This window comes from Dermochelys coriacea, chromosome 10, assembly GCF_009764565.3.
Source record: "Dermochelys coriacea isolate rDerCor1 chromosome 10, rDerCor1.pri.v4, whole genome shotgun sequence".
NCBI classification, from domain to species: domain Eukaryota; kingdom Metazoa; phylum Chordata; order Testudines; family Dermochelyidae; genus Dermochelys; species Dermochelys coriacea.
Window position 1 is genome coordinate 24,541,719 of NC_050077.1, and position 25,137 is coordinate 24,566,855.

The window sequence follows — 25,137 nt, forward strand, 5'->3', positions numbered from 1 at the left end:
GAATGGTTGCAGATAAAATGGTCAGTCAGGAGATAAAGGAGAGCTGTTGCACTTTTCTTGTTCATTATCTTTACAAGCAGTTGTCTGAGACTCGGGGAAACTCTTGTCAGATTTTTGGTCTGTCTGAAAGAAATTCCATTAGTGGTTGTCTTTTATCTTGCGCAAGTTATTACCAGCCACATGATTAGTGTTATAAAGCACAGAAATCAATGTCCGGTGGCACTACTAATACACATTGTACTGTGGCCCTGTAGAAGGGGCACAGCATCCTCCTGAGCACCTCCTTGAGAGGAAGTGTGGCTTTGGTGAAGCTGTCCGTGGTTTCCGTTAACAAGGTCAAACATCTCTGGCCACGGAGAAGCCAAATACTCTACAGCAGTATATCTCCTTTGGGTAAAGCCTCTGGAAATGAGCACTTGTACAAGGGTTTAAAGGCTCTGACCTCAGAGCCCAGCTAACACTTAAGTCCCAAAACAAAAGTCTCTTGGCTCCCTCAGCAGCTTCTTCTGCTGTAAGGCCTCAGGCTTCTCTGCTACCTGGAAATACCTACAGTCTTTCTCCTGCTTGTTCAGGGTTTCTCCCTCAGGCCTCGCTGCATGGTGTGCCTCATTCCTGCTCCCAAGGAGGACCCCTTCTCTGGAGCTTTCTTTCTGAGGTGCTCTTTATAGCTGAGCTCTCCTAAGCCTTTTATTAGGCCCTCATGCTCCTTGCTTAATTAACTGCCTTCCAGCTAGTGAGACAGTTAACTATACCCAGGTGGACCTGGGTTGATTCACTCCCTTCAGTGGAGCCCATCACAGGTAGGCTGGATAGCTGATGCCCTTAAAGGGCAAGCTCTATGACAGGCTCATAGCAATAAATATAAAATGCCTTAAAATACTTGAGAACCTTTTAAGTTGCAGGTTATACTCTACCTTATATGACTTTTTAGTGCATGCCCTAAAACACTATTCTGTAAAGGAGGAACTTGCAGGAAAATTACTGCACATTATTTCTTCAGGGCGTTAGAAGATTAGTACATAGAGATTTTTGTGAGAGTCTAAATACCTGGGGGTACCATGTGTGGTGAAGAACAAATTATTGCACCTAGTGATCTTCCTTCTATGAGCTGTTAAAGTTACATACTGATAAACCCAACATTTGAATGCGAAAAAGGATGAGTGGTTGATGCCTCAAATAATTGACTGTCAATGTTTTATAGGAAAATGTGCAAGAAACATAGAGTATCCCATTACCTAACTAGCCTCTGGATGGCTTTAATCCTTACAAATCAGCTGCCAACCCATTTATCTGGCAATACATTAGAGACTTTCAGAGACTAAGAATCCATTTCTGCTGTTTACATCTGTAAAACAGAATCCAAATTTCAGTAGAAATATGAGACAGGGAGAAGCAAATTAATTCAGATAAATTATATTATTTGAACTTTAGCTTATAACTCAAATGGAATCTGGACCTGAGTTTGTCTGAAGTTCAAAAATATTCTGATAATTTTTTCATTAAGCAAATATATTCATTTTCATTTCTATGCCTGTTTATTTTCTGGTTCTGTGCTGACCTGGAAGAAGACATTCTGAAAATATCTGTCCCTGTAGTGTTCCTGATTGGAAGAACCAGAAAGGTAGAGCTCTCTAAATATTGTCAATCCAGGAAAGCAGATCTGAGAACTGTGACTATTCTAGCTAAGTCTACCCACTTTGGGTACGTGCCTCCCCAGCACTAGACCTTTTAAGGTTCACCTGTGATTGACAAGATATTGTATTGGTGGAGAAATTCCTTCTTTTGGACATCTCTCTAGAAATGCCCTAGAAACCTCTAACTCAAGATGCTCTAAGCAAAGTACCCAGTCACCTTAAAGATGCTTTGCCCTCTTAGGATGCACATTTACACCTGAGTAGTGCCTATTTAGTTTGACAATAAATGTAAAATCCAAATACGTTTTCTTTAAAAGATCTGAAGGGGCATATGTGTGAGCAATAACTTTATGGGTGTCATTCTGTGCAAATACTCCACTGAGCAGGTCAGCCCCCTCAAAATTTTTTCTTCTGGTCGGGTGAGTTCAGTCAACTCCCACAGTCAATAACTTCATTTAGTTTGGTTTGTATGGCTGTGATACTTCAATTTCAATTTCATTCTTGTACTTGATTTTGAACCTCAGTTCACATTCATGTATCTGCACAGTGAATGGAGTTATTCTCAGCTGATGAATAGTTTGAGTCACACAAATTGGGCACTGGGCAGAAAGTTATTATTGAATGAGTGTGGGGTTGGAAGGGTATTATCCTTAATCTTGCTGTTCCAGTAGGAAGCTTTATTCAGAGATCTGTTTGTTAAAGTACTGTTTCTGAAATCTAATCGGCCTAAACATTTGCACCTCAATTGGGACTAATTTTCTTCCTTTTCACTATTACCACTATTATTATTGCTTGAAGTAAACAGAAGTCGGCCATTGGAGTAAAGATAGGATGTGCCGCTGCGTGCATAAATTGTAAAGGATTAAATTGTACTCAACTTTGTGGCAGTTTCCCCCAAACTTCTGAAAGCTGAGGCCCTGTGATTGGATGGACGAGGCCCAAAGGCCCCCTACTGGAGGCCTCAGGGTTCTGCCACACCCATCCCAGGAAAGGAGCAGTGGAGAGGTCCTCCAAGCAGGCTAGAGTGGCTGCAAGGGAAGCAGCCAATCAGGGCCCAGGAGGGCCATATAAAAGAAGCCACAGAGAAGTAGTTAGTTGCTGCTTGGATCAGGAGAAGAAACGACTGTAGGCCTGGCTGCCTTGAAGAGCAGCAGGGCCATGAACAGCTCAGTGTGGGCAGGGACCAGGGGAGTGAGACGCTCCTGGCTGGCTGCTAGGACCAAGTAGGGACTGAGCCTGGAGAGGGCTGCAGGAAGATAGTGTCTTCAGGGAGGAAGCCCTGGGGATACAGTCCTATACCAGGGCTAGCCTACTTAAAGACCAAAGCCCAGAGAGGGCTAAAGAGAGACACCACCAGAGGGGTACTGAGATAGTCCCCAGTGAACTGTATACCCTGGAAGGGGTTTGTGATGGTTATCATGCAGACAGGGTGATTCGGACGGAGCACTGTCTCTGAAAAACCCATATGAGAACTACCGAAAGGGGTCACCAGAACTAAAGAATGCAGACATGCCCAACCAGAAGGGAACACTCACAAGATGTGGGTGCCAACCCCATTACAGGTTCTTTAATCTACTTTTCAGGAAAATGAAACTAGTCACACGCCCCGTCATTCCTGCTATGTGAAAAGAGTGATAACTCAGAGAAGATTGTGTAGCACTTTGTGTGATGTTTCCTATCCTTTCTTACATGCTTTAATGAGCAGCAAACTAGTTAACAATGGTGCCTGCAATTTACAGTATCATTGATACCTGACACAGCAATAGCTCTCAACCTGTCCAGACTACTGTACCCCTTTCAGAAGTCTGATTTATCTTGCATACCCCAAGTTTCACCTCACTTAAAAACTATTTCCTTACAAAATCAGACCTAAAAATACAAAAAAGTGTCACAGCATGCTTTTACTGAATAATTGCTTGCTTTCTCATTTTTACCATATAATTATCAAATAAATCAATTGGAAGATAAATATTGCACTTACATTTCAGTGTATAGTATTTAGAACTGCATAAACAAGTCATTGTCTGTATGAAATTTTAGTGACTTTGCAAGTGCTTTTTATGTAGCCTGCTGTAAAACTTGGCAAATATCTAGATGAGTTTATGTACCCCCTTGAAGATCTCTGCATACCCCTAGGGGTACACATACCCCTGTTTGAGATCCATTGTGATATAGCACCCATTGGAATGAATGGGGGAGTTCACACCTCATAATTATTAGTTCAGGTGCTCTACAACCTCAAACGGCATCGTGTCAGTTACATTCGGATCACGTTTTTAAGATTTTCTTCACAACTGTAACAGATAAACTTACTTTAAAAAAAAAAGAAGAGAGGAAAAACAGAGAATAATTGTGAGGTCTGTGCTCCCCAGCTAATTGTTCTGCCCCGCTCTTCAGAAAACACTGACTTATGGCCATTTATTTCTCTGTGCTTTTAAATTCCTTTAGATAGTATGTGGATGTTAATGTATATACCCTTTGGGTTTTTTATTCCATTTCTGTCCAAATCAAGCTTTACAAATGTAATTATATTTAGCCTTTTTTTAAAACAAATTGGAAGCAATGTAAAAGGGCTGGCAATTGAATTAGTTAAAGGCCTTGTTCCACTCCATTCCATCTGGGGAATCTCTCTTGTGTTTCTTGAAAAAATATTGTATTTATGTTACTGTCAGTTTGATTTGGTGATGAAGACAGACACTTATTGCAATATGCTGTATTTATCCTTCACTATGCAGCTTTAGCTGCGACAAAATCTTAAATCTAAAAACATATTCCCTCAACTAGATACTTGTTTTGAGTTTATTGTTTTAATAAAGTGAAGCTTTATAAGTACAGTACTTCATCACCCGGCTTCTGAGTCTGGAAATAGGACTTATCCTATCACATAAAACAATAATAATAATTATACCTTTTACTTTCAGTCATTTCTGTTGTTGAGAGAAATTTTATATGTATTGGGAAGGTAGTTGGAGGGACTGAGAAGGATGTGAATGGAATTGGATTGAGAATGAGTTATGTGAATATGTCAGTTCAGGTCACAATAGACAAATGATGCAGAAAGATTCATATGAGCTTTCCTGGTAGCCTGAGGTTGGCCTGGCAGATGAGGTAAAGCCTCTACAATCAGTCAAAATGCAGCATGGTGTCACTGCTCTAACAGAAATTTGCTTTTAATGTGCTCTGCATTTTCCATGTATAAATTTGAGTGAGGGCATTTTGAGGCAGGAGACCGATAAAGAGGGGAAAACTCATTCTTCCCTATGGATCAATCAGAAAAATAGGTTAGATTCTCTTTTAACACAGATAGTCAGAAGGAATAGGTAGGTAATGTTCCCCCTAACAAGCAGACAGCTTCAATGTGTCTGAAAATGCAGTGTATATAAATTCTGAAGAAATCTATTGTTTTTATAAGGGTCTATCTGGACAGGTACTATAGGCTGGAGCTACTGAAAACAAAAACATTAGATAGCATAGCAGATATTTTTTGTTGAGCAGTTGGGTGGGAGACATAGTTTGCAGCTGGGATTTACAATGGGGTCTCTTTCTTCTTCCAGCCACAGCATCAGAAGTGTCACACAGGAAACAGGACATCCAATGGGGTCCCTTTTCTGTTTCAGTTGCAGCCTCATCCCATCTCTGCCCCCAGTATTTCAACAGAAGGATATGTCGAAGTCAAAAATACTGCTATATAGCTAAAAAAGCTTAAAATACAGCCTGGATTATTTTCTAGGATTCCTTCAGACCCACTTGTTCTTGGATTTTTTTTTAATTCTGCATCATGTCTTTTGCTTCTAGGTTGCCTGCTCAAATCTAACACAAGCTGGTAGTGACAAAAGTTGTAATGGCTCTGTGATGAGTTTTTTCTGTTTCCCAGTGGACGGGCACTAATTGGCAGGACCTGCAGAGAGGCTGTAGTGGACTACGGGCATGTCTACAGTACAAAATTAAGTCAACCTAATTTATATTGGTATACAGCTGCCACAGTCATTTCATCACTTTTGCATGTCTAAACTCTGCTCCTTATGTCGGCGGTGTGCATCCTCACTTGGAGGGCTTGCACCAATTGAACTGTGTGTGGTGCACTGTGGGATGGCTTCTGAAAGCGATCAACAGTTGAGGTAAAGCAACACAGTGTCTACAATGACACTGCGTCGACCTAACTATATTGACATTGACTCTACACCACTCGGGGAGATAGAATTAAGTTGGTGTAGGGAGTGAGTTACATCAATGGGAGCGAAATTTTAGTGTAGATACTGACAGAGTTAGGTTGATGTAAGCTGCCTTGCGTCAACCTAACTCTGAGGTATAGACGAGGGCTAAGCATTGAATGATGCTGGAGACTGAGTTATCTTCTCAGCCTTAAAATTAGGCCTTCTGGGGCAGGTTTTAAAGGCACCCTTATGAGATTGCATGGCTCTGCTGCTGTGGCAGATAGTCCTATTTTATGGATAAATGAAAGATTCATTTTCCAGGACTGTAAACCCAGTATCCTTTACGAGCAACATATTTACACAATGTGTGAAAAAGAAACTCCACAATGAGCATCTTGAGGTAGCTCAAATATATTCTCATGTTTCACCCAGCCTTGAGCAGATTCCAATAGATTCTCTAAAATAGATCAAAATAAAATGTCCCACTTTAAGGGTTGCTGTAAAAGTGACAGCTGTTCTGGCTACTCTTGAATTTATTTTAAAAGGCAAAAGAATTTGGACAGAATAGATGTAAGATATCTGTAGAGTTCATGTAGAAATTATGCAGTCATCTCTCCAACGCATCATCAAGGATCTAAAACCTATTCTGAAGGACGACCCATCACTCTGACTGATCTTGGGAGACAGCCCAGTCCTTGCTTACAGACAGCCCCCCAATCTGAAGCAAATACTCACCAGCAACCACACATCACACAACAGAACCAGTGACCCAGGAACCAGTCCTTGCAACAAAGCCTGTTGCCAACTCTGTCCACATATTTATTCAGGGGACACCAACCTAGAGCCTAATTACATCAGCCACACTATCAGAGGCTTGTTCACCTGCGCATCTACCAATGTGATATATGTCATCATGTGCCAGCAATGCCCCTCTGCCATGTACATTGGTCAAACTGGAAAGTCTCTACGTAAAAGAATAAATGGACACAAATCAGACGTCAAGAATTATAACATTCAAAAACCAGTTGGAGAACACTTCAATCTCTCTGGTCACTCAATTACAGACCTAAGAGTGGCTATTCTTCAACAAAAAACCTTCAAAACCAGACTCCAACGAGAGACTGCTAGATACAACTTAACTTAGGCTTGAATAGAGACTGGGAGTGGATGGTTCATTACACAAAGTAAAACTATTTCCCCATGTTTATTTCCCTCCTCCCCTCCCACAGTTCCTCATACGTTCTTGTCAACTGCTGGAAATGGCCCACCTTGATTATCACTACAAAAGGTTTTCTCTCCCCCCATCCCCCGCTCTCCTGCTGGTAATAGCTCATCTTAAATGATCACTCTCCTTACAGTGTGTATGGTAACACCCATTGTTTCATGTTCTCTGTGTATATAAATCTCCCACTGTATTTTCCACTGAATGCATCCGATGAAGTGAGCTGTAGCTCATGAAAGCTTATGCTCAAATCAATTTGTTAGTCCCTAAGGTGCCACAAGTACTCCTTTTCTTTTTGCGAATACAGACTAACACGGCTGCTACTCTGAAACCAAAGTGAGTTAGTTACAGAATCATGCTAATGATGCCAAGTCAAAAGAGAGAGAACATTCTTGGTAATTAACTTTGTAAAAAGTGCTAGTGGTTTGAAGAATCACTAACTGTTGCTCTGATCTCTGTGGTGAGTCAATAACCCTAGCCAATAAAGTATGCCACGGACACCTCTGCGTCACATGATGTATATGTTAATGCACATGACTACAGCTTTGGTAAATACATATCCCATTGGCTATTCACATTGTAATTCCTTTGTAGTGGAGTCATTCTATCAATCACTTACAGCAAATCTGGAGAAATTAAGGTAAAATTTGGTCACTTCAGGTATAACCTAGGTAAGCTTCCAAAATAAAAAAAAGGATCTATGATTTTATTAATTAATCTGCACAAGTCATTGAAAGAAAAGGTGGCCCATTAACTGCCTTCCATTAATTAGCCGTAATTGTATAATTTGCCTTTAAACATATTACACAAAACCAAGAAAGAGAGACACATAAGAACATAATGAGAGCTAAAAAAGAAACTGCTGAGCCAAGTGAGAAAGCAAGTGTTCATAGAATAGATAGCTGTTTACAGAGATAATGCTATGCATTAAAACTGTGTTATAGTTGCACACTTTGAATATTAGGGTGTACTCAGCCTTTGTGCTCGTGGAACCATAATATGCAGTCATAGTAATAATACCTAGCTTTTATATAGCTATTTATAGAACATATTAAGGGGTCCTGGACAGAAAGCATGTAGAAATAAGAATGAGGAGCTCTGGATCTGAAGTTAACATCCTGTATATGACAGATGAACACTTCACTTAATGGTACCCATTTAATAAAGAATTCCTGGTGCGTGTGTGTGTGGAACTAGGGCACTAGTCGAGAAGGGGAAAATAACTTCAGTCATGCATCAATCCCTTTGATCTGCAAAGGAACCAGGATATTATTTGTTCAAGAAACACCATTTGACAGAAAGGAAGAGTAATGCAAATAACTATGGCCACATCAAAGCATCTTCTAACTTTTCTGAATGTCATGATGTACTTCATATTTAGACATAACAGTTATAGAAGGAAATCTGTTTCTCCTTTGCTGGTTTACTGCTCCATGTTCTCAGAAGCACTGAGCAGAATCCATGTGGCCTTTTTAGCTTATTTGCATAGTAAGGACAGGAGACATAGGCAGCAACTCCATAGGTACTCCAGGGCTGGAGCACCCATGGGGAAAAAATAGTGGATGCTCAGCATCCACCGGTGACCCGCCAATCAGCTCCTCCCCCTTGCTCCTAGTGCATCTCGCCTGTTGGCGGGCCCTGCCGATCAGCTCCCAGCATCTCCTGACCGCCACAATCAGCTGTCCAGCGGTGTGCAGGAGGCACTGCAGGGAGGGGGAGGGCCGGAAGAGGCAGGGATGGAGAGGAGGAGGAAGAGGCAGGGTGAAGTGAAGGCAGGGCCTGGGATGGAGCAGGGGTTGATCACCCCTGGCAAATGACAAAGTCGGCGCCTGTGACAGTATCTCAAGAAACATGTAAATGATTAATTATGCCAATTCGTATTTTAATCTGAAATGTATTGCTGTCTTTTAAGGTTTAAGCCATGACCAATAAAGGATCATTTTTCCCCTCCCTTGAATACATTCATTTCACATCCTATGATTTCAGTGGCAGTTTTGTGCCTATATTGAAGACCAGAATTTAGCCCAAAATGATTGATTGGGTCAGTATTAGCTTCTCAAAGAAGTATTTTTCCTCGCCCCAGATAATAGTCCAAGTTTATCTGGATTCCACTAGCCATGGATGTCATTAGTGAAATGCATGATGCTTCTCTAGTTCCTTCAGGAGATGGTGTTTGAAAGTCACTTGGTAAAAACTGGGTGGCCTGAATTGAGAACTACTAGTTGTGTTCTTTTGCTGTATGTTCCATTACCTGTTGTTTCTAGGCAGTAGTGTGAGTGTGCACCATTGCAATATGTACCCGTCAGGACCTATGAATTAAAACATGGTTGTTTTAATTAAATTGTATAATAAAATAGGATCAGATCTTCAGCTTCAATGGAGCCATGCCAATTTACACGAGCTGAGGATTTCAGCAATGAAGTTTTAGGAAGGAGTGGCTAAAAAAAACCATCTTTGGCCTTATTAACCTAAGCCTCAAACTTTATCCCTTTAATTATTGCCTGCAGCTCCTTTAGTTTTTCTAGCTCTGAAACTGGGCTTCTCCTGCTTCAAAAAGTTCTCTGTACACAGACTCGGGGCTTGTCTTCACTCTGGGGGTAAGTCAACCTTAAGTTATGCTACTCCAGCTACGTAGCTTCGGTTGACTTACACTGCTGTCTTCATTGTGCTGCGTCAATGGGAGATGCTCTCCGGTCGACTCCCCCTAATCTTCTCGGGGAGCTGGAGTACCACGGTCTACCGGAGAGTGTTCTGCTGTCGATTTAGCGGGGCTTCACTACAGCATGGATCTCCCCATAATGAAAACCAGCTCACAGCCTGTAACAGTTGAGCTGATGACAGTCCTTAAAGAGCAACTAAAGCAATGCAGGAAGCATGGGGAGCAGCTTCACTTTTTAAAGTAGCAAAAGACTAAGGACAATAACCTCAATCTATTCCAGTGCTTTTGTGATGTTTGACTGACTTTACATTGGCTTCATGTGGCTTTTCTCTAATGCCTAATTTTGGCATTCATCTTTCCTGAGGTCCTAATTACATCTGCAGTTCTAGACAATGTCAGGGTCACACACTGATTAGTCTTTGTATCCCTGGAAATGGCTGGCCTGACTCTTCCCTAAACACTTGCATTTTTTTAATGGTACCCAAAACTTACTTTAGATTTTACCTCTGAAATTCAGGTGCTAAATATTTATTGAGTATTGGATTCCATCATGCACTTAAGTAAGCTGCTTGTATTTTGTTTCTAAACTGTTTTTTATAAAAAAAACCCTTAAAGTGTAAAGCCTGTCAATGAGATCTTATTTGGCAGCAAGGTGATAGATTGCTACATATATTAAAGTGGTGATAAACTTCGGGTTATGTTGTGTTGGTTTATACAGAGCAGTTTTTTTCTTAAGGCAAAATGTTGGTCTGGAATCTGCACTGCAGGGGTATTTTTCTTCATTGTGGACCTCTGCTTCTTATTCTGCATTCAAATCCCCGTGTAGCATGTCCATTGGCATCAGGAGTTTTGTGTGTGTATTAAATAGAGAGATGAAGTGTGGATCCCAAAGCCAGATTTTGCCCACAGTTTTATGTGCATAAACAGGCACAATTCCATTGATATAAGTGGAGTTACTAATTTAAACAAGAAATGAAATAAGAAATTCATCAAAGAGCAAATTCACTGCTTGCATAAACCAGTATAACTTCATTGAAGGCAGTTTATACTGGACAGATTTGTTTTCTTATGTTCTCTTTTCTCCTCTTCCCCCAAAAGGTGAATTAGAAAACAAGTACACAAACATTGCTAAAGATGTTTTATATTTCACAGGCTTCAAAATGGACCAACTTTCTGGTTTGGGCAATATTTTTATTGAATTTTTTTATCAATCTTTGTAGAATAGTTTAGTTTGTTCACTAACAGGATATCCAAGATTTTGAAAGTATTTTAATAAAATTTCTATTAAAATATTAATGATAAATGTTACAGAAAATTTCACTTATGCATAATTTTTGCACAAACTTTCATTTTTTCCATGTAATTTCTGACAGATTTTAACATTAAATACATTGACCAATTCTCTCCTCTCACTATAAATAAAATGTGAAGAAATATAACAGCTTTGTGTAATGTATTTAATATTAGATTGTGAAAGTAGGGAGACAGTGATGTCTAGTGGCTATAGCAGGAGTATGGGAATTAATACTACTGTGATTTCTGGGGCCTACATTAACTCTCAGTGATTTTAGGCAAGTCACTTAATTTTTCTGTGCTTCAGTTTATCCATATGGTGTTTCTGTGTAGACATATACTCAAAAAGTCTCACCCATTTTCTTCAACATTTTCAACCTTCAGAGAAAATATGGCAATTTTCTTGCTGATTTTTTGTAGACAAAATTATTGAGGGTCGTAAAAGATGGCTTATTATGATTGAAATCTTACCAGAGTCAACAATTGTCTGTCTTATCTAGCCTTCCCTGGTTTTGTTTTCTTGAAGCATACTGTATACTGCAATTTTATTGTAAATCCTAGCACGTTCTGTACAGAGTGCCACTATAGAAAGGCTATGAATGTTGCCTGCTGAGAGCTGTCATAACGCTCATGCTTGAACACTGCTGTCTACAACTCATGTACTAAATATAATTGTTTGGAACTGAAATGTTTGGCACAATGGTATTACTCTAAATTGCCTCCTGGGGCCTGTTGGTGATTTTGCAGCTTTTGTCCCCAAGGAATCATTTAATTTTTCTTCAGAGACTTGAGTTCAACAAACAGCTACTTGTTGCATAATAGCTGGGTCCAATTCACCACAAATATACTGTATGAGTGCAAAACACTGGGTCTCTACAGCTAACTGCTGTACACACATCAGCTGTTTGCCAGTACTTCTCAGGCTCTTCAGTTTTCACATCCAAAAAATTCTGTACTATATAGACCCAAAATACTTACAACCAAGAATCTATCTGCTTTGTGTATGTAGGTTCTTACATAGGGGCCCATCAGTGTTGAACTGTGAGTGTCAGCGTGACAAATTTAGTCCTTTTTCTCAGCACATTTAATTTTAAAAAGCACTGTATTGATACCTCTTTTATATTGATAAGCATTACTTCTGGAGTAGGAGAGGAGGACGTGAGTGTTCAGTGTTAATTAATATGAGGAAATGCTTTGAAATTCTGTAATATCTTTCACCTGAAGATTTCAAAGCACTTTATTGACACTAACCCTCATTATCATCTATGTGAGGCAGATAAGCATTATTAGAGGGGGAGCTGGTAATGACGCTGCATTTAAGTTGGCAAACACTTTTCATTAGAAGAGATTCTCTTTTTTTAAAAGCTGTAAAACCTCAGCTGCTTTCAGAAAGCCTTTGAAATTTGTGAGGGAGAAAGCCCTTTGACTCAAAGTCTTTTCTTTATTCTATGAAATTCCATTCAGGTAAGTTATAAACTGTTTAAAAAATCAACATATTTCCTGTTGGTTGCGTTCCTGAGGGCATATTTGGCAGCATGCCAAAATAACTGAACATGAACAGTCGAATCAGCTGGGGCTTATGCTGCCACAAAAACAGCAGCAGCAGACACAGCCCTGGGAACACCTGGGAGCTGCCCAAGAAGCTAGAATAGAAGTGAGGAGGGCAAGGCTGGTCTCTTCTACCCCACTCTGAGCACTGGGACATGGTCTCAGCCTCCAATTCTGGCAGGAGCTCCTCCAACAGAAGGGACAGAACCAGACTGGGGCAGGATTTGTTGGCCATCCCCAGGATCCAGAACATGGTGCCAGTAGCTCAGGAATCCTCTGAGACAACAGCCTTCCTCTTGTTGCCAGCTATGCTGCAGTATTGAAGATTCAGGCTTCAAATCTGGATGATGCATAGGGGAGAGTGGGGCTGGTGGGTCGAGGGGGGAGCTGTTAGAGCTCTAGATCAGTGGTTTGTAACCTGAGGTCTGTGGACCCCTGGGGGTCTATAGACTATGTCTAAGATTTCCAAAGGGGTCCACACCTCCATTCTAAAATGCTAAGGGTCTGCAAATGAGGAAAGGTTGAAAATCACTACTCTACAGAACACAAGTTGGTTTCACCCATTTCCTTTTAAAAATCTATGAAAAGTTACATACCAAAAACCAGAGGTAAAAGAATGTTTAGATTACATAGTCAAGCAGCCAAAAGTGAGGAAATGTCACATTTGTTGTTGCCTGTGCATCTTTAATTCTGCTCCTTTGTCTATATGTGTTATGATACAGTCTTTGTTACATTATCACATACTAGAGACAGAAGGTGGGTGAGGTAATATCTTTTATTGGAGCAACTTCTGCTAGTGAAAGAGACAAGTTTTCTACCTACACAGAGCTCTTCTTCAGTTATGGGTCTGATCACATACTGTCTTTTCCACAAGACTCCTGTTTCATTCAGTGCACCGGTTGGAGACAGGAGGAGGCAGAATTAATATTGCACAGACCACCATAAATCTGGCACTTCCTGACTTTTGAGTGCTTGTATTTGCAACTTAAGTAATGTCTTTTAATGGTTTTTTTTTAATATAACAATACCCATTTTACAGATGGGGAAAGTGAAACACAATATGATTTTCCCAAAGTCACCCAGTAAGTCAGTAGCAGAGTTAGCGTTTGGGACCCAGAAGTCCTGACTCCCAAATGTTCTCTAACCATTAAATATACTTTCATATTCTTTCTTAGATTCAGTTCCTCTTGACTGGCCTCTTCTTCCATGCGTATGCACACTCTTGCTCTATCTGTGAAATGATCCCTTTTGTCCCACTACCTCTAAGTCTATCCTTACTGCACTCCTTATATGCAATCCCTTGATGGTGCTACTTACCTTCCTTTATCTACTTACAGGTTTTAGAGTAGCAGCCGTGTTAGTCTGTATTCGCAAAAAGAAAAGGAGTACTTGTTGCACCTTAGAGACTAACAAATTTATTAGAGCATAAGCTTTCGATGAAGTGAGCTGTAGCTCACGAAAGCTTATGCGCTAATAAATTTGTTAGTCTCTAAGGTGCCACAAGTACTCCTTTTCTTTTATCTACTTAGTCTCTGATGAGGTTTTCTTTGCTGCATAATTCAAAGACAATGTGGTTAAGTCATGTGCATTCTGTTATTTTTTTAAGGAGATGAGTAAAAAGGCTTACAATTTTCTGAAGCATCTTCTTCTATTTTTACAGTGCTACGGACATAAAAGTAATGAGGATGGGGTGCGTGTGTGTGTGTATATATATATATAATATTTTAGGCTTATTATTTCTGTTGTCTCACAAGGGGCTTAATTTCCACTTTCGTTCTTTGGTGCATTTTATTTTTGGAAAGAAAGAGAAAGATAAGGAAGTGTCAAGAAAAGTGGCTTAGTCAGATTTTCAGACTAATTCAATGTTTTCAATAAAGCTCGTTGGTCATTTTACTTCTATTCTACATTATTTACTGGCATATCCATTGTCCTTTAAGATTATGTTGAATATAGAGTTATGGATTATTCATTTTGAATCCCAAAGGTAAAATGTGTTGGCCTTTGACATTATTACAATTGTTTACTGGTTTGGCTAGTCATGTTCTTTGTATATTTTTAACTGTGTCCCTTAAAATAGAAGTGCAAAACTGTGTCCTGTTTTGCCCCCTCTAAAAATATATGGCTTTTTGTTAATGTCTGTCTATACAGAACAGCAACTTATCATATGTATTTTTTAGTATCATTAGTCATATTCAACAGAGTCCTGATGTCCAGGGTGAAAGAAGGCAGACAATTGTTGTCCCTAATGATTTGGTTTGTAAAATGTTGTCTTTTATTTCAGGAAGTTGGATGCTTTCATCTATGATGCAGCAGTGCTGAATTACAAGGCTGGAAGAGATGAGGGCTGCAAACTTGTAACAATAGGCAGTGGATACATCTTTGCCACTACAGGCTATGGAATAGCTCTCCAGAAAGGGTCACCTTGGAAGAGACAGATTGATCTAGCACTCCTTCAGTTTGTTGGTGATGGTAGGGCCAAACATTTCTTCCTCTCTATTTTGTGTGCACAGATAATTATTTTACTTCTTTGCTATAAGTTTTTTTGTTCAAGAAAGAATTTTTTAAAAAGTTCTGTCTAGGTGTTCTTGAGCCGGGTAGTTTGCACCCCAATCTAACCCAGTGATTCCCTTCAACTCACTCCACTCACCTAATCTCCAAGACCACTGGGCCATATTTTCATGAAAAGGCTACTTTCACATATCACATCCCACACAAATATACCAAATCCACTGATTTTGATGCTAGAGACTATATCTGGATGGCTAAATCATTGAATGACATCCAGGTTATAAAATGTTCATGAGAATATCAGGGTTTTGACCAGAATACTTTTCAGTATCATAGCTCTTAGTAAAAAATCTGAAAGGATTTAGCAAACATTCAAGAATTGAGTCTCACAATGTTCCATCAAAGTAAGAATGTGTGTGCCCATTGTACAGACAGGCACAAGGACCTGATTCAGAGCCCATTGAATTTAAAGGTAAGATACCCGTTGACTTCAATGGACTCTGAATCAGGTCAAAAGAGGTGAAATAAATTGCCTAGTAACTTGAGACACTAACAGAGCAGGGAAGAGAACCCAGAGATGTAATGAACATAATAGTTGTTTTTTGGGCAGGGTGGAAAAAAATCAATGATTTAAAAAAAATCTGATTTTTTTAAATTTAAATTTGTTTTTGACAAAAAGCTTTTTGTCATAAAATTCATCGAAAGATAGTTTTAATTAAGATACATTATAACTCAAAAATATCTCATCATGGAGTAGGGATTATAAATTCTAATTCTATAGTATGAGACAATATATTTGTGTAATGTTTAAGAAAAGTTTTGTAAATGAGTTCCAATAGTTCATGGATTAGGGACCCAATTTTATGGTCTTCCAGGGTCTTCTGTATAGATTACTTAAATTAATCGTTCTATCTACCCAATGGGACTCAGTGCTCAGTCTAGAAGATACCATCAGAGATGCTTAGTTTTGCAGTTCTCAAACTGTGGATTTGTGTCTCCAGAGATAACATGCTTGTTAACAGAAAAAATGTTTTAAAATAAATAAATAATATATAGAGGTGAGAAATAACAGACCTCAATCCTATTGTCCCTCTGCAAATTTGTGTACACAGAGTCAACCCCTTACCTCTTTCTAAAAGTGCAAAATTTCAAAAAGTTCAATGAAGAGAAGATTGTTGGGGCTGGAATAGATCTGGACAAGGAGAAGAAGTCTGGAGATAAATGTGAGAAGGGAGGGACAGGCAGTATAAACAAAAGTGCAACTGCTTGAGCAGCATATTCCAGAAGTCTTGAGGTCTTTTTGAGGGTAGCCTTCATTGATTTGTGATCTACCATACCATTCTCTCACTAGAAGGGAAAACCTAAATGGCAACAGACTGTAAAATAGAGCCAGTATGGGAATAAAAACCATTCAAGAAATATGTGTTTGCTGATGATGTTTTAAAAAAAGTCACACTAGTAACCTGGTGGAAGTCACTTAAGCACTTGGATTCAGAGACTGTTGAAGTGATAATCTCACTTTTAACAGCAGCAGCTTCTTCTGCCAGTGTAGAAAGAATATTTTCTTCCTTTGGACTAATTCATTCCAAACTGAGAAATTGTTTGGGACCTGAAAAAGCAGGAAAGCTTGTTTTTCTTTTCCAGATTATGGACAAATAGGAAAATGAAGGTGAAGACGACTGAGTTAGCTGCAGAAGCCAATATTTTAAATTTCTCATGTTGACCTGGCTGACATAGTCAATTTAATTTTTTTTAATATTTCATTTAACTATTTTAGTTAAAAACAATTTTAACAAAACAAACCTGATTTTAAAAAACTTAATTTTTTAACTAAATTCAAAAATTCATATGCTTGTTTTTTTTAAAATATTACATGTTTGCTGTTGAAAAAAATCCAGAACACATAACATTGTTGTTTTAGTTAAATAAAACAATTTAAATGTCTGCCTGGTGATGTTCTCCTCCAAATACACCATGGCAAGAAAATCCTCCAAATATTAATGATTGACCTATTGAACGGAAGATAGTTCACCTCCTCATGACTTCATAAATATCTGTTTCAATTACCTTTGGTAAATGAAATAACCAATCAATCATTCATTTTCTGATATAGCTGTAAAAATAATCTGAAAAGTTTTCAAAATAAATCACTTAAAAATATACCTTCTAAAAATGAAACCTACATCTATCTATTAGTTGTGAAGAATATGTATTAAGGTTATAACAACCAACAATAATGCACTTTTATGTAGAAAGTCATTATTAAATCAAGTCTTCCTGACTAGTCTTCCTGATGAGTGATTTAAATCAGTATTTAAATCAAATCCACCCTGTTTCTGGGGTACTCAAAAATAACATTAAGTACCTCAAAAACTAAATAAAAATGTTGTCCTCTGTAAAGGAGGTATTAATTTACATTGACCCATATTGTGGATACCTCACTAAGCTTATTTATTACCTTTCATATGTAATAATATATTTCTTGAGGTTTTTTTTCAAAAACATGCCTTTTAGCTTCTGTCTGCGATCTCTGGGCACAAAAGGAAGACCTGGGCACAAAATGATGCCTGTTCTGTATTTGAAAATATTTTCTTCTCGTGCACACAACTATTATTTTTATCTATACTGGGTGCTTAACCTTAAAAAAAAATTCATTTTAAGCTTTATTTTTCCCTTTATTTTCTTCTTTGTTTTTTTTTGTTCAGACAAAAAATTATTTTGGTTAGTTGACCTTCTCCTAGTCTGCTCTTCACTTTTCTCAATATATTCTATATGTAAACAGCCATCACTTTACGTGAGAAGTCAAAGCAAAACATGTGGTCATGAAGACTTAATAATTGACCATTAGCAATAATGTCTATTAGTGGGATAAATTGCTTTTCTGAATCTTGCTAAATCTGGCAAATTTTGTACATTTGGAATGACTATAGTCATTGCATTTACAAAGAACATTATTGAATAATGCTGACACTGAGTTTAAAGTGCTGGTTTTCCTGAAGTGTGCTCAACAGTGACAGATTTAAATGAAAAAAAATAGGTATAATTGATTCATAAGGTGCAAAGCAGGGGATCCGATGACGTGAGCTGTAGCTCACGAAAGCTTATGCTCAAATAAATTTGTTAGTCTCTAAGGTGCCACAAGTACTCCTTTTCTTTTTTGCTAATACAGACTAACACGGCTGCTACTCTGAAACAGATTTAAATGAACGGTTTCAGAGTAGCAACCATGGTAGTCTGTATCCGCAAAAAGAAAAGGAGTACTTGTGGCACCTTCAAGACTAACACATTTATTTGATCATAAGCTTTTGTGAGCTACAACTCACTTCACCGATGAAGCTCATGCTCAAATAAATATGTTTGTCTCTAAGGTGCCACAAGTACTCCTTTTCTTTTTGTAAATGTAAATGAAGATGTTTCTCTCTCTCCCTCTAGATATTAGTTGTAGTGATTCTAAGAAGGCCACAGAATCATTTAAAAACAGATTTTCCTTTTGCCTTTGAGTCCCCTCTTAGGAGACAAGCCACTCCTTTATCATGGTCCAAAAAAGCCAAATCTGTTTATTTCTTGTAGTTAACAGAAAGCTTTTCCTTTGACATAGTCAACTAAATACTGTTCTGGCTCTTCCTTTCTTGTAGGGTAGCAAACCAACCACCCAAAGCCACACAAAAGCCTCATTCTCCCTGCTTTGCACCTTATGAATCAATTATACCTATGCAAAGTGGATGTAAACCAGAAGGGTTTCATTTAAGCTCACTCTATATTTGGGGTCAAATGACTATACATATGCAAGACACTGGAGAATTAGATCCCAAGATGATTGTCTTCAGAGGGCAGCCAGTTTGATTCCTTCCTGATCAACAACAGAATAGGAGTAGCCCCTCCCAATGAGATGCCTCCCTCCCAATATACTTCTCTCTCCCCCTCCATGCTCTTAATGACTGCTCTTTAAGGGACAAGGGACACTGCTCTTTAAGGGACACTCTCCTCTTCAGGTGAAGCTTATGGGGCTATCAGAATCTCTTCACCAGAGTGAAAAGTTTAACCCTTCCACTGTCTGGGTGCACATTATACAATATCTCAATAAATGTACAAGTGTTATGAAAGTTCCTGCACTCCGAGGGCCATTATCAGTCATTCATCCAGTCAGCGTAAAGGAATGCTACGTGCTTATGTTGAAATAACTGTTCAATCACTTATTCCCTTATTCTTATTCAGTCACAGACTTTCTGCCCCCATCCACAGTGGAGGGAATGGCATAACTGAGAAACAAATATAGATTTATGCAGGGGTGAAAGTAAGTTAGAGGACTTACTGATACGCTGGAATCCTGAGCAGGGGGTGTGGCCTTAACCGGAAGAGGTGTGGCCTTAAATCCCACGGTAGTGGCGGCTGGGAGCCCAGGGCCCTTTAAATCACCCCTAAGCTACCAGCTGCAGAGGTGGCTGAAAACCCCGGGGCTTGGGGGCAATTTAAAGGGCCTCATCTTGTTTCATTAACTTTGTCTGCAGTAGAGTGACAGTTGCTTATGGCACCATTACTGATCTGTTGGAGTCAGGGTGGCCTACAATAGAAACATTATTTACTTCTTCCAACCAATGAGCAAATAAGCCATAAAACTCCAGTATAAAACAAAATGGCATACTCTATTTTTATGAATTACCTAGATTTTAACTGGTTACAATATGATTACTTTCATTTTTTTTCTTTATTCAGTGTGCAGTGTTCTAAAATTGCTCAGAATAATAATAGTTGTTTACAAGCAATAGAATTGCTTGTAATAGTATTCCCATTTTATAGCTGGGAAAAATGAGGCAGACTGGTTAAATTATTTGCTCAAGGCCACAAAGGGAATCATTGTCAGAATCAGGATAAGAATACAGGGTTCCTGTGTCTCACAATCTGGGGTTAATACTATTGGACACTGCCCTGGTCCAATGCAAAGTCATTCTCTGATAATGCCTCTTTGTAGCCTAACATCTAAATTATGTGCATTTTGTAATTCATAATTTACACTTTCTTAACTCTAAGTTCTTTTACCTTTTTTACTTGTCATCCTCCTATGTAAGAGAATAATTTGTTTTGCTAACAATTCAGTTTCTCTATTGAAAATTAGTAGCTGAGATTATGTGCATTTTTGAAAAAATAGAGAAAAAGCTAACAAAGATGTTGAAAAATCTAGGCAAAACTTCTTTGTCCAAACAGTGAAAATGCTATTGCATCTATATTTACTACTTTGTCTACAATTATTGTAAAAGAAGTATTTTCTCAAATCAAAAATAGGAGTGTGATGAGAGACTGTGTGTGTGTGTGTGTGTGTGCGCGCGCGCATGCGCATGCATGTATGTTGGGGCAGGGAAGCTAGAGTTAAAGGTTAAAGAGTTAAAGAGTTAAAGATTGTCTTGTCTAATCATTTACCACAGTTAGTCAGCTTATTGTGTTATGACAGGCACTACATATGCTGATGTGGATGGGGCAAAATAAGTAGGATTTTCCTGTAGCTAATTTTTTTTTAACCTGTGTATTGGTTTAGATTGTGAATACTCATGTCCAGAACCTTGGTTTTTATTGGTTTAAAATAAAAGAAACAGTTAAAATAAGCTTTAAAACTTTTTAGAAATTTCTTGAATATGATTAATTTACTATATTTCAGCATAAAATAGACCATGGTATAAATGGTACTTGGCTGAACGCACGTCAATGATGCAATACTGGCTGTCTCTAGTAGTACACTTTGTTTGCCCATACAGTGCTTAGAAACCTAAGCACAAGTTTCATAAGTAAACCATGGAGCATATGAACATATTTGCAATATTGCTTTATTGTTTTGTAGTTTAAAAGGATTTCTGGGCCACTCAGGGTTTCTGAAATGTGCATTTTCTGTTCTAAAGAACCAGGCTAAATTTGTAAAAGTTCTTAAAGAATTGTTCAGTCACAACTTAAGAAGTATGGTGGTTAGCAACACAGAGTTAGAAGGAAGGAGGTCCAGCAATACCCACTTCCTGCAATAGGAGGACATCATTCGCATGATGTACACCACTCTATTCTAACGTATGTTACCTGCCCAGGGCTCTAGAAGAAGTTGAATTATCAATTCTACCAAAGATCATTTCTGCTATACCCTGCAAGTTTGGAGATAAGAAAATATATAATCTTAAGAAAAGAAAAATTGACAATTAATATTAACTCCCTGAGTGAAATCTGTGGTATGGAATTGTGGCACATTGAAAATAAAATGGAACAAAGCATTAGAAAATGTAACGTAGGGAATAACTCAACTGTGCTAGCAATGAGATGGGCTAAATGAAATGATAGGTGTATTCCCGCTCTAATTTCAGTGGTTCTATCCATAATCCCTTTAGGTGAGACTTCTTATAACTCAATTTTGAGCAATCAGAAGGGATGGACACAGATTCCATAAAGAAAAGGAGTACTTGTGGCACCTTAGAGACTAACAAATTTATTAGAGCATAAGATTCCATAGAGGCAGGTCATTCTGATAATTCACTGAACATCTTTGCTAAGTTTTCAAGTGAAACCCAAAAGTAAATGTTTTTGGTGGTCTTAAAATAAACTTCACAGGACACCTTCATCAGGCTCAGAATGAGGGTTTTTTGGGTAAATACACAAACTATTGATTGCATAAATACTTCACACGCTTGTGTAGGATTGACTCTTTAAAATGAGGCTTATGAAAGAGGTACTGCCAGATAATTATTCATTATCAACAAGAGAATGTTTATCTGTTGTTGTTATTGAGGAAAGTCAGTGAATAATTATAAATCTAACCAGTGTGAGAAGCATAAGAAAAAATTCTTATGAGTTGTACATGCATAACCTTTTGATCTGAATACTTTGTTAATAAGAAAACCTTTTGGATGGTATTAGCCAGACATTTGCATGGGAGCAAGTTGCTGTATCATATATGTGCATATATGAACATAACTAGCATACATACTACATGATTTTGTGTGCTTCTCTGATTTAACCTTAACAATTAGATGGATTCCTGCAGTGTATTTTGTGTGTGTAATTTTTAAAGCCCAAAGGTGAATTAAGCATGCTTAACAATAGCAGATGTCCTTTTTTTGTCTCAGTAGCCTCATTACCTATGCACAGACTCCAGCCTGGTAATTAACATTTGCAGTTTTATTTAAAATAATTGACTATTTCAAGATACTTCTCTAAATGCAGTGCAGTTTGATGCACAAAAGGGGCTCATTTTATTCATTAGAGGGCATGCTTACATTTATCTGTTACCCAGAAATAAAATGTCCCTTAACCCTAGTAGTGCTAAGTTTGTAACCAATGGAAGAATTGGTATTGGCCTTTCTATGCTTCTGTTTGCTATCAACCAGCTCCATCATTCTGGCCACTGGTAGGACTGTATTCCCCTAATAGCAGGGATCTGATTATACAACATCCACTTTGATTTCCCTTACAAAATAATTAACTTTACAGCGCTCAGTAAGGCAGTCTAACCAACCTGTAAGCCAGCCCACTACCTTAGCAGCAGTCAAGGAGAGCTGGACGAATAGCTGGGTTTTTTTCCGTTCACTGGCAGTTCTGAAATAAACAAAAACCAAATGAGTTTGGGTTGAACTGAACCTGCAGTTTCCCAGGATTGTTGATGAATCAAAAAAGTCAGAAAAAAATTATTTGGGATCAAACTAAACTTTTTGTATTGACCCAGATGAAAAATTTTATTTTGACTTTGAGCATGTTTAACAAAAACAAAGGAAATGGTGAGCTAGATTCATGAAATAGAATATTGGGATGTGGGCTTGGTGATTGCCTATACCCATTGGTTAGGATACTCCCCTGGTATGTGGGAGACCCAGATTGAATCCTCTCTGGAGCAGTGACTTGTATCCAAGTCTTGCTCCACCTCTCTGTGAGCAGTCTCACCACCAGGCTATTGGGTATGCTGGAGTGGGTCTTTCTCAATCTCTTCAATTTAAGCTGTTCCTCTTTGTATAAAATGCTTAAATAAGAGACTGATAATGACTCTGATGTTAGGGCAGTCACTTGTATTCAAGCCCCTGATTCAGATCAGGGATTTGACCCTGATGCTTGCTAGTGTTTTGCCTTAATAAAGAGTTGGTGAGTGGTGAATTTCACTCCAACCTGGGGGGGTATCTCCTCCTCTGCGGTTTTGTGCATGGCGTCTAAATCCCCTTGCGAATCTAGCCTGAAAAATTGAAATGGAATGTTTCAACTTTTCTGATTTTTTTTTCTCTTTGTTTAGACCAAAACAATTAGCAGAAACTGACACAAATTTATTTTGGTCAATCTAATCTGCATTTTTCAGTGGAGAAAAGGTCTGCTGAAAAAATTGCCCGGCTATACTCTCAGGTTGTTCTTTTCTATTGATTTTTTGTCTAGTCAGTTAGGCTAAGCTGCCTGGCATTCTATATTTTCAACCTGCTCTCTAAGCCCTGTGAAAACTCAAGCATCTGAAGACAAATCTACCCACCTTCTGCTCCAGTTTTGATGGTCTTTTTTTCCACTGGTGACAAAACAGTAATTTTAGAAAATATGCAGCAAAATAGTTCAAAGTTTGCAGCATAATTTCTGAATCCTTTTATAGCTCTAGGGGTGGGACTGGCAAATTTGTGAGGAGGCATTTCCTTGGCTGAGGGACAAATGAGCAGCGGGGCACGTGATCAGGACAGGTAGAGTGATGAGTAACGTGAGGATGTTGTAAAGAGAAGAAGCAGAGAGCCATTGGACAAGTGGGGATAGGAGCAGTAGGAGACAAGAGAGAAGGGCAGAAATTGGTAAGATGTGAGGGAATAGGAAGGCAGTTAAGGAGAGGCAGGCAGACAATGGAAGAAGATAGAAGGCATCAGTAGAGAAGGAGCTGGAGAAGAGGATGCGTGGCTGGGCGTAAGATGTGTGTGAGAAATGGATTGGATAACTACTAGCTGGGCTGCCTAGGTAGAACCTCAGCTGTAGGCCAGACATTTGAGGAAGGGGAGGAGGCTATTATGTTAGCTGGTGTTAAGAAAGATCACTTGAGTGAGGATCTGGGAAGAGGTCTCCTGGAGAGCGGTGTCCTTTAAAGATTGGCTGATGTGGCAGTGTTAAGGTTTTGACTCTTAGAGCTGTTGAAACAAACTAGTGGGAGGAAACCTTGTTTTGCTCAGATTTCCACACAGTCATTACCCTGCTAATAAAATCTTCCAAATGTTGGTTAATTTTCCATGGGCTTTAAAGCAGCTTTATACATTGACTGAGAATCTCAGTGAGTAGGTGTGTGTTTCCAACCCCTAGCCGGGAAAATGCAACTGTAGGAAAAAGACTTCTCATTAAATCTCTCAAACCTCACCCCTACTTCTTTTTCTGGTGTGTATTTGCATAAATCTTCCAAATGGATATTTAAATTATAATACATTGTGACTCGTGCTGTACCATAAAGGGCCAGAAAAAATGTCCTGTGAGTAAAAGTACATATTTACAGTGCGTGCTGCTTAGGCAGAACACATCCGTGTTCCCTGTGATTTTCTGTTTATATATTTAGTGTCCTCCTTAAGCAGTGGGTGGAACAAATGTGACTGGAGAGTGTGAGTGGATAGGTGGGGGCGTGTGTGTAGCTGAACAGGAGTGAGTGAGAATGTAATGTTGGAAATCATGCTTAGCTGTTCTGGTTTTATTCATCCTTCAATAACAGGGCCACACAGACTCTAGTCATTAGCTCACAATGAATTCATAGCTTTTACTCAGGCCTTTTGTTCTTTTGACATTTTTAACAAGTCAACGTTAATCCAGAAATGATAAATATGTCATATGATTTTGTGGGTGCTGGGGAAAGAAACTCAGAATTCTTGATACTTATGGGTTCCAAGAACCAAGCATTGATACAGGGCCAGATTCTGACCTCCTTACTCAGAATGTGAGTAGTCCCTTATTCCATAAATAGCGTCATTAATTTCAGCTAAGGCGACCAGGGACCACTAACAGGGAATTTCGAGAGGGTGTTCTCCAGGTGAAGGAGGAGTAAATATGGGACCCTTGGGGTAAGTGGCTGTCTGTAGTGTGTGTTTGTGTTTGGGGGTTACTTGCATTGTGCTGTGCTTGTGTTTGTCTGTCTGATTGTTTGTTTGAAGAACCGTGTGCTGT

The 25,137-nt window shown here is 38.8% G+C and overlaps 1 protein-coding gene across 3 annotated transcripts in view; it reads left to right on the forward strand.

Annotated features, from left to right (window-relative positions):
• The window catches only part of GRIN2A (glutamate ionotropic receptor NMDA type subunit 2A), a 321,942-nt gene that overhangs the window by 278,100 nt on the left and 18,705 nt on the right, over positions 1-25,137 (forward strand). For all 3 annotated transcript variants that reach the window (XM_043493655.1, XM_043493656.1, XM_043493657.1), the window contains one exon: positions 14,792-14,979. In XM_043493655.1, coding sequence (XP_043349590.1) covers positions 14,792-14,979 — 188 coding nt within the window. The remainder of the gene's footprint in view (positions 1-14,791; positions 14,980-25,137) is intronic.